Raw genomic sequence first — 10,666 nt, 5'->3', positions numbered from 1 at the left:
TATGTGTCTGTGTGTGTATCTGTGTGTGTGTCTATGTGTGTGTCTGTGTGCGTGTGTGTGCGTATCTCTCTCTCTGTGTGTGTGTGTGTGTGTGTGCACGTGTGTTTACTGAGCATACCTTTCACTTCCTAGACGGAAGAAGGTGGGAGGGCAATGCTGGTTTTCTTGTGTCTGTTTGTTTTGTTTTGTTTTACAGTTAATTGGTAAAGTAGTCAGGAGTTACATGGTGCACCCATGTAGTTAATAGCTCATGGGGAAGGGGACACATTTAATGGTGTGGGCCTATGGAGTGGAACTAGTGCTATGCATCAATCTCACAGCTAACTCCCTTCCTCGTTGCTCGGCGCTGTGCAGTGAGGATTGTGCAGAGTTGTCTCGGGCAGAAGTGGATGCCAGGAACGCTGTGCTCTTCGTTTAGGGATGAATTTTGTCTGTCTTATCATTTTCTTTCTCTTCCTTATTCCCAAATGATCACACCGTTGCGTGGGTGTGTGGGAGCGTTCTGCATGATGGTCCACTCCATGAACGTGTAGCTGAGGGGCTGTAGAAAGATGCAAAGGGTAGATGAGGCTTATCTGGGCAACCATTTCCAACCTGGCTCTGTTTGTACTCCCTCCCAGGGAGCTTGAAAGAAATCTTCAAATCCTCGGCTCCACTTTTGGAAGTTCTAGAAGCAAATGCCTTTGAAACAGTCCAGTGAGCAGCAGTGGCAGCTGGGCGTGTCTGCTGAGCAGCGCCCCTCTAGCTCTCAGACACAGCATCTTAAGTCTTCCCAGGATAGAGAGACTAAAAAACCCAGGTGCTACACAAGATTATAGATGTTGACATTGGAACCACATTGCCACCTGTGGGCCTACATTGTCCTTTTAGGGCCTTCTAAAGCCACAAACTCTAAGTCCCTTTCTGCTTCCTGTACTGGGAACCTTCCATGGCAGCCAGGTTTGAGGAATGCAAGTTTCTAGGGGTCCCAAGTTCTGGGACCAGGTCTGGTGACAAGCAGCATGTCTCAGGGTTCCTGAATAATTATACAAGACTTTGTGTGCTTCCTGTGCTGTGTCCTGACATGATCTGGGGGATCCAGGCAGTTTTCCTGCCAGCATGAGGTGACAAGGTAAGATATGCACACCCAAAGAAATACACTTAGGAACTGTTTTTTTTTAAAAAAAAATCATATCTAAAACTTAATAGTGAAACATTAGGAGATAGTTTCTAAGGTAGGGATGTCTTTGAACTCTTGGGTGCTTTGAAGTTCAGTTCTGGAGGCTGAGGGCACACAGCCAGAGTTCTAGGAGGGCATGCCAGCTGCCTCCTGGTAAGCAAGTGGAATAAGGTCTGGAAGATGTCCATGGCTTGTGTGCGTGTGTGTGCTGTGTGCGCTGTGTGTGCGTGTCTGTGTGAAGCTGAGGTGGGTAGCAGTCCAACCTTTTGTTTCTGGGTAATTTAAACAGGGCCATAAAGAGCACGTCACGTCTGAACAGTGCCTTTTATGAACAATAGTTTCCATTTATTTAGTAACGACCTTGGCACTCTTGTAAGAACAGCACATTTCTCAATCTGTCCTGGCTTTGCTGAGGAGCGGTCACACTTCCTGTCCCTTTAATCTCTCCTTCCATCTGGGCAGCACCGGCCTCTCAGGAAGACACCTGTTTTCCCTCCTGTTATTTCAGGCCTCTGCTGGTCCCCAACGATTCTGAGTAAGGAGAAAGGGGATGAAGGGAGAGGCCTGCTTGTCTTGAGAGACAGAAATGCTGATTTGTCTTTGAAAGACCCTGGTACCTCAGGGCCTGAGTCTGAATTCCCAGGTGAGGCTGGGCATTGATTATATGCTCTTGTTCTCCATAAAAGTGATGTGAATTCTTTCTGTAAAAATGGAATTCATAGAGAGTGGAAAAGGAAGATTTTTAAACAGCTAAAGTCAATCGTAGAAAACAAAACAAAAAAGACATACACAGAGTTGGGAGAGAAAAATATTTACTTTAGAAGAATCCTATGTGTCTCTGAGAGCCTGACTCCTATGCTTCGGAGGATTGCTGTGGTTGTGCCTACGAGTAGATTTCTCCGTATTTAGCAGAGACTGTGAGATTTAAATAAACAAAGGAGCAGTCTTGCTTTAACTGGTCATATCCCGCGATCATGGAATGTGAACTCGTGGATTGGAGGGTCTGAGGACCCGGCAGTTTCCTGGCTTTCTCTGTCCTCGAGTGACAGTTTTGCAGAGGTTCAGTGAGACTCTGTTGGCTGCACCAGCCTTTCTCGGTGTCATTTACTTCCCGGCGCCGGCGAGTCTCACCTACCAACTCTCTGCCAGAGTCCAAGGGGACAGTGCCGCCCATTTCTCCATAAAAAGAGGCCTGTGGCCCGGGCTTTTTCGCACCCAGAACCCACCACCATGTGGCATTGCAGAAATCACTGTGGCAGCGCCTGGGGACCAGCAGAGGGAAGGTACATGAAAGATGGTACCAACAAGGCAACAGCTTGTGTATATGAAGCTTTACACGAGAAAGAGTTAAGCATGTTAAGTAAATTTAAAAGGAAAGACTCTTAAAATGGCAACAACAAAACCAGCTAGGAACGGTAACACAAGCCTTCAATCTTAACACTCATGGAAGCCCAATATCTCTCCAAAAGTCTAGTTTGTGAGTAATTAAGGGAGAGGCATTGCCTGAAAGAGATAGAGAGGTAGAGAAAGATACGAGGCTCTCTTTTGGCTTCTACATGTGCACACACATGTAATATACCCACTGTGGTGCTTTGAATATGATTGGGCTCATAGGCTCCCATGTTTAAGGATTTGATAGGATTAGGAGGTGTGGCCTTAATGGAGGAAGTGTTCTTGGGGGAGGGCTTTGAGGTTTCCAAAAGCCCAAGCCAGGCCCAGAGGCCCATTGGTTCCTTCTTTCTGTTGCCTGCAGATGCAGGTGCAGAACTTGCAGCCTCTTATCCAGCACCATTTTAATATTTAATATTTCCTTCACAAAACAAATGCAAACTCATATAAGGAGCCCAAACAGACTTTATTTATTTTTTTATTTTTAAATCCAAGACTCTGGTCTCAGAGTCAGCAGTTAGCTCTCGGTGCCTGTCTTTCCCTTCTTCTACCTCTGCAGAGACTGAGGGTTATGTTTGGGCTGTAAGGTGCTGAAGATAAAGATTGCATTGCCCAGTTTCCCCCAGCTCTGTGGGCTGCAGGGTTTTAGTGAATGGGTGTTAGGAGATGTCCTTACAGGAGGGGAAGTCCTTTTTGCACCTTTCTTTTTCTTCTTCCTGTTGGCCAGAGTGTAGGTAGTTTGGTAACTCCACCTGCTGTCTGTCATGAGGCAAAAGATGACTTTGGAAACAGAAGCTGCTCCTAGGGAACATCAGGGCGAGATACATGCTTCTCTGGGAGTGTAGATTCATAGTCCAGTTGGGAACTAACAAATCCCTATTTTTTTTTTAAAGATTTATTTATTTATTATATATAAGTATACTGTAGCTGTCTTCAGACACACCAGAAGAGGGCATCATATCGCATTACAGATGGCTGTGTGTCACCATGTGGTTGCTGGGTTTTGAATTCAGGACCTCAGGAAGAGCAGTCAGTGCTCTTAACCACTGAGCCATCTCTCTAGCCCCAAATCCCTGTATTTTTAAAAAAGGTTATTATATAGTTAATTTGCTTAAGCTATACTTGCTCTGATTCTTTTGTTACTCACAGTAGAACACAGTTTAAACACATACAGCAACTATGATTTTAGGGGAATGGTTTGATGATTTCTCCCAGCTAGGCAGATCAAAAGTCTGTTTGTATGAAGAGTGTCTGTACCGAGCACAGAGTCCTCCAGACCTGAGAGTTGTGCTGGTATAGTGTCTTCCGAAGGCTTGAAACAGCCCTGAAGTGCACAGCTGAGGTTTTGGGGTAGGGAGAAACAAGTATTAAAGGAAGGTTTGTGTCTGAGGTCAGAAGAATTTGGGCTTAAAGTTTTCTTTTACTAGTCAAGGTATTTGGATATTAACAGATACCTAATTTGGCTCAACAATAAGTATAAAGTACTATCCTTTTCCTTTGATAACAAACTAAAGATAAATCACTGTTATTGAATAAGACTTTAAATAACTATTTGGTCTCTCTCCCCCCATTTTTAATGCTTTTTTTTCTTCTTTGTGTAGCTTTAGCTATCCTGGAACTTAGTCTATAGACCAGGATGGCCTCGAACCCAAAGGTTTGCCTGCCTCTGCCTCTACCTCCTGAGTGCCAGGATTAAAGATAAATGCCACCAAACGTACAGTCAAAAGGTTAAGATTCTTTTTTTTTTTTTTTCTTGTTTCAAGTTTATTTGTAAAAACAGCATAGGACACTGGTCATCTGCACTAGTGTGTAGGTGGGTGTCACTGCAGTCAGTCTGTCTTCACTTTGGCAGGGGCCTTTTCTACTGAGCCTTCACAGGGGCCTGGGCACCTTTGGGAGCCTGAGCTGGAGCCGAAGCCTGGGCCTCAGCTGGAGCTTTGGCCTCTGCCTTGGTTTGAACCTTGGGCTTTGGTTGGCAGAGCCTACGACCCTTAGCCATGTAGCTTGGAATCCTCTTCCCAAGCTTGGGGTGAGCGATGAAAGCCAGACGGCTGAGTTTGCGGCTGGGGCCCTTTGGCATCTTGGGCTTGATGGCCTCAGGCTTCACAAGGGCCTTGATGGCCTCTGCGTGTGCGCTCACTGCCTTTGCTTTGTTGGCCTTCATCTTCTTCAGACCTTTCTTGTTGTGCTTCTTGGCAAAATGCATGTTCCTCAGGAACTTGGGATCAACCCCCTTAAGAGATTCGTATCTTTGTGACCGGGGTTTCTTGATGCCATTCCTGTGCCATTTGCGGGACTGGTTGTGGGTGGTGTGGTTCTTGGACTTGGCCATGTCTGCATGGTAACCCGCGGCTCCCGCAGCGCCTGGGACCGGAAGCAAGGTTAAGATTCTTAATCTCAGAAGACAAACCCAAGAATGCTAATTTTAATAGAAGGGATTTCGTTGCAGGTTTTTAGACACGTCTGTATTTTCCAGGAAGCAAAAGTTGCAAAAGAAGCAAAGTTGAAGATATCCAGCCCAGGGTAGCATCACTCAGAGCGGTTCCAACTGTGTCAGATAATCATTGGCTTTATGAAAACTCTACTTAAGTCCTGTGGCCACTGCTCTGACAGAGGAGCAGAGCCTCGGTAGCCTTCCTGATGTATTTTCTTGTGTCATCACTCCACACAGGTGGCTAAAGTCTTGTGTGACAGTAGCCACTGCAGCACACTGAAGGCAGCTTTGTATTCTCTAGACAGCAGCCCCCTACCCCCATGCTTTTCTGCATCAGTGAGGCTTCTAGTCACTGTGACAACTTCTAGGAGGAGGGGTTTGTTTGGGATCATACTGTTAGAGGTTTCATCCCATAGTGGCAATGAGGGTGTGAGAGAGCAGAGCAGATCTTAAGCAGTAGTGGGAGGGGGGAGGGACTGGCTCTTTCCTTCTTGGTGTTTCGCTGTGGTGGTGCTGATTGCAATGAGGAGCTATGATCTTCCCGTCATATGTAATCTTCTATGACTATGCCTTCACAGTCACACCTAGAGCTGTGCTTTACCAATCAAGTTGACGTTTAAGACCTACCATCACAGTCAGTCTGTTTTACTCATAATCCAGACCACGATACGAGGGCTTGAATGCATACCTTGTGAAGTGATCCCAGGGGACAGGAATCAGGAGTAAGGAAAACCTTTAAGCCAGAATTGCTATATTTTTAAGAATATTGATTTTATTTTTAGTTATGTATGTGTGGGGGTGGGTGGGGCATGTGCACATGAATGCACGTGTGCTTGGAGGACAGAGGCGTCGGATCCATTGGATCTGAAGTTATAAGCAGCTGTGAGCTACTTGCTCAGCATGGGTGATGGAAACCAAATTTGGATCCCTGGAAGAACAGTACATACATATTCTTAACCACTGTGCCATATCTCAGGCCTCAGGGATGATGACATTAATTCAAATCCAACAAGCTTAAGTTTCCCTACCATCAATGGGAGATTTTGTTGTTGGAGATTTAAGAATCTTAAGCATTTAAAGGAAAAGATTAAGGGGAAAAAATGGCAAAGAAGATTAAGATCCCCACAGGTCTTTGTCAGAGCACCTCTGTTTGTCATTTGCAAGTTCCTTTCAGTGGTCTTAAGGACAGGTCTGCCTTTGTCTTTCTGGCTGCTGGCATTGCTAATTCCCTGTTACACTCTGTTCTCCAGAGGAATATGGCCTCCTTAGCTGCTTCTAATTCTCTGGGGCTGTTGAAAACCAGCAACCAGCACACCTTATTCATTGTCTATAGAGTTTTGAAAGCCACTTTACTGTCACTAATGGCCAGCGCAGTAGGTATAATCAAATGAAAACGTCCAAGAGGTTTAGAGACTCTCAAATATTTCAGAAGTTTGGGATTTTCACAGAGAGCCTTTCTACGTAGCCCTGGCTGTCATGGAACTCACTATGTAGACCAGGCTGGCATCGATCTCGGAGATCTGCCTACTCTGTTCCTTATTCCTTTCCCGAGCTGGTAACTGAAATTGCTCTTGAGTCCATGGCTTCACTCTTCATTCTCAGTGGAGAGCACCTTAACTAACCTCAACTTCCCACCTACGGCCCTCTTCTCAGGACAGGATTTGGTCCTACAATTACCAGCCGTTTGCCACAGGCCTGCTGCTGCCAGAGCAAAGAGATGCATATCTTTTATTCACACTCGGAGCCTGTAGACTCAAGGACCTCCAAACTTAGCACTAGACGTACTGCTGTAGTTCCTGCTCTGTGTCAGGACAGGACTGACTCTGACTGGATCAGAGAGGTCTGGGTCTGTTGCCAGCAGTATCAGCTGCTGTGTGGAGGTACGGAGAACTGAGAAGGCATCAAGATTGGCAGCTGTTCATTAAGTCTGTCAGCTCCTGAAAAAGTGACACCACATGAGTAACATGTTTGGAATATTTGTCCAGTTTGCAGGCACTGTCTGAAAGAATTACCTGAAACAAGTAAAAAGCTGTTTGTGCCCAGAGAGCATTCGGGGTAAGCCTAGAACAGGGAAAAACTCTCAATTTTAGTCAACAACGCACACAGTGTATGTGTAAAAATAAGAACATATTTAAATCATATCACCATTGTCTAGTCACAGAGAATGAAAGACATTTATGGAAATTCAGAGGGTACCGCCAAAGTTGAAGTATGCATGTATTGTAATAGTGACTCTGTCTCTTCTGGCTAGCTATAAACTCAGCGCTTCTAGCATAGACTGTTATTCCTGGTGAAACATCTCTTTACCACCCTAAGTTAAAGCCTTGAAAGGTTGGCATTCAAGTTGCCTGCAGAAAGAGAAGAATCTTTCATAGAATCTTCCAACCGGCTCCTTCTACACGCCTTTGTTTGGTGTCACAAGATGAACACTATGCATTTTTTTACAAAAAGAAAACAGTTTTCTTTTGCTGGACCGGGTAGGTATTCAGTGACAATATTAGAAGGGGAGTCTGTGTTAATTTACTTTTATAACTAAATACTACGCAGACTTGTAAGAGCAAGTTCATTCTTCAAGTGCAGTTCTCTGGATAGAACCTAAGACAGAAATGGCCAAGAAGCAAAAAACGGGCCTGAGTCAGGTCACAGGAACAAGAAGGCTAAATTTAAACTGTTGTTAAGGAAAGTTATCTGAGCTCTGTGGCTATTAAACGCAGACACGAGGTCTATAATTGTCACATAGTCTTTGATTTAAAAATGAAACACTGGAGAGATGTTTCCATATATGAATGCGTAGGCACAGAGAAGACCAGCCTAAAAACCTTTCAAGGAGCCCTAAGAAGTGGCATAGCATGGTCCCCTTCAAAGGAGACTGTGGGATATGAACGTGTAAAGGAAAAAGCTCCACAACAGTAAAGCAGGGTTTCATGAGCCCCCAGTGGTCTCTGTGGGGTCCAGCAAGAGCCTCTCCCCTCGTCCTGCTTCCCAGTGTGCTGTATGCTACGGTAACCCTCTGGAAGTCCCCAGGCACGTGTGATGTACGAGTGGGAAAGCATGGGTGACACCTGAGCCTCACTAGCAAAGAGCAAATGACTCTAATTTTAGACAAAAACGAGTCAGCGATAAGACAATGGCTGGAGGCAGAAGGTAAGTGAAGAAAGCTGGGAAGCTGCCTCAGTAGTTAAGAGCACTGGTTGCTCTTGCAGGAGACCCACAGGCCACTCACAACTGGTTGTAACTTCAGTTCCAGGGAATCCGATGCCCCTTTGGACCTCCAAGGACACTGCATGCACACGATGTACATACATGCAGGCAAACAAAGCACATTTAAAACACTCATGTGTGTATATGAGCTTTGTGTCTGTATGTACACCTGAGTGCCAGAGGGAGAGATCAGATCCCATTACAGATGGTTGTGAACCACCATGTGGTTGCTGGGATTTGAACCCAGGACCTCTGGAAGAACAGTCAATCCTCTTTACTGATGAGCCATCTTTCCAGCCCCAAGCAAAGCACTCTTAAAAAAAAGTCTTGATAAGAAAATGGATTGGAGAGGCTTAAGAATAGTTGTTGCTTGTACTGGGGACCCAGATGTGATTCCCAGCACCCATGTGACAGCTCACAACCACCTGTACCTCCAGTCCCAGGACATCAGACTCCCTCTTCTGACCTCTGGCGTCACCACACATGCACACAGTACTCATACGTACGTGCAAACAAAACACACACAAATGTAAATAATAAACCTAATGTTTAAATTCCAGCAAACAGGAAAAGCTGTGTACTTGGTATTTCACAAACTTAGTCACTACTATTTACTCAAAGACAATAGACTCTTGTTGACACAATTTCTATTTTAGACATTCCTATAACTTCATATTTTATGTTTTTGTTCCCTTATTTGGATAACTGCTTTACCCTCATTCTCACAGTGAATTTGGGAGCTCATGGAGATTTCTAGAAATTCTACTGAATAATCAAAAAACGTATGGCCTGACGTCTTACTTGTTTGGTTCTTTTCCTCAGTACTAAGGACTGGACCCAGGGCCTGTACATGGTATACTAGTATTCTACTACCAAGCTACATCTGAACTCTCATGCCTTTGATAATAATATTATTCTGTATTGAAATACTTGACATTGCTCTTTCCCTGGCTCAGTAAACCTTTATACCCCCAAATGTGGTCGGCACCACAGGCTCTCTCCCCTCATCTTCCTTCTCCCTCTTCTTCTCCCCCTTCCTCTTGCCCTCTCCTCTTCTATTCTCCCCCTTTCCCTCTCTCCACTCCCTCCTCTCTCTTCCTCTTTCCCATTCTCTTCCTCTCTTTCCCCTCACTCCTTCTTCCTCTCCCCCCACTCCTACCACCCATCTCTGCTTCCCAACTTCAGTTTGAGGTCTTTTCTGCTCTCTCACACCCTCATTGTCAGGATGGGATGAAACCTCTGACACTGATATCCCAAACTTCTAAACAACTTCTAGAAGTTGTCACAATGATTAGACGCCTCACTAACTCAGGAAGACATGGGGGGAGGGAGGCTGCCGTCTAGAGAGTTACAAAGTTGCATTCCCTTGTCCTTCATGGCTGCAGTGGCTACTGAGTATCACAGAAGATGTTGGCCTCATGTGTGGGGTGATGATGCAAGAAAATTTGAAGATGTCCTGTCCAGAGTCATTGTTTTGGTGGAAACTTTAGTTAAGTTCTTTTCTGCACTTAGAACCTGTGAGCAGGGGACCAGAGACTAGACGCCCCCCATCCCCACCACCCCAACCCCATCCCGCCTGGGCAACCCTGCCTGTGACAGAAGAGCCTTGTCAGGCTCACTAAAAGGCTTTTGTGTTGGCTATTCCCATGCTTACACACTCATTTATGGAAAGGGTCTGTGAGCACTTCCAGTGCTTCGTTTTAAAATCAACCACTGTGAGGCAATCATGGACCGAGCACTCGTGTTTAATAGCCGCAGGGCTCGGATAACTGTTCTTAACAACAGTTTAAATTTAGCCTTCTTGTTCCTGTGACCTGACTTGCTCCCACTTTCCTCCTTGGTCAGTTGTGTTTTAGGTTCTATCCAGAGAACTGCATTTGATGGATGTGTTTGGTTCTCACAAGTTTTCACGATATCCAGTTTATTAGAGTTGATCACCCGGACTCTCCTCTAATATTGTCACTGTTTGAGCAAATAGCAAGCGTGTTTGTTGTTATAAGACTAGTGTGTGGGGTCGGACCTAGTGGATGCTATTCATTTTGGAGAATTCTTTCCTTACATCATTTTTCTTTCATTAAAAATAGATTTTTTACACGATATATTCTGATTATGGATTCTCCTCACTCTATTCCCTCCTGTGCCTTTTTCTCCTATACAGACTCACATCCTTTCTGTCTCTTGTTAGCAAGCAAACAGGTGTCTAAAGAATAAAATAAAATGAAAATACCAAACAAAACCAAGTCTGAATAGAACAAACCAACCAGCCAACCAACCAGCCAACCAACCAACCAACCAACCAACCAACCAACAAAAAAGAACCAAAGGAAGAGCGCAAGAAATGCTTATAGACACAGAGACATTCTGGTGATTCCCATAAAAACACAACTAGAAGCCATACATATATCCAACACACACACACACACACACACACACACACACACACACACACACACACACCTGTGCCATGATTTATATGAAACCTC

The 10,666-nt window shown here is 44.9% G+C and overlaps 1 protein-coding gene across 1 annotated transcript; it reads right to left on the bottom strand.

Moving 5' to 3' along the window:
• Window positions 1-4,409: 4,409 nt before the first annotated feature.
• Window positions 4,410-4,880, bottom strand: LOC308417168 (large ribosomal subunit protein eL29-like; the record flags this gene model as incomplete). Its single annotated transcript, XM_080912323.1, has 1 exon — window positions 4,410-4,880. One exon carries the CDS (start codon window positions 4,878-4,880, stop codon window positions 4,410-4,412), a length of 471 nt encoding a protein of 156 aa, XP_080768449.1.
• Between the last annotated feature and the right edge of the window lie 5,786 nt (window positions 4,881-10,666).

Source organism: Micromys minutus (genome assembly GCF_963924665.1).
Source record: "Micromys minutus genome assembly, chromosome: 1".
Lineage (NCBI taxonomy): Eukaryota > Metazoa > Chordata > Mammalia > Rodentia > Muridae > Micromys > Micromys minutus.
The sequence above is the reverse complement of the archived record's forward strand: the minus strand, read 5'-3'. Positions and strand labels throughout refer to the sequence as shown.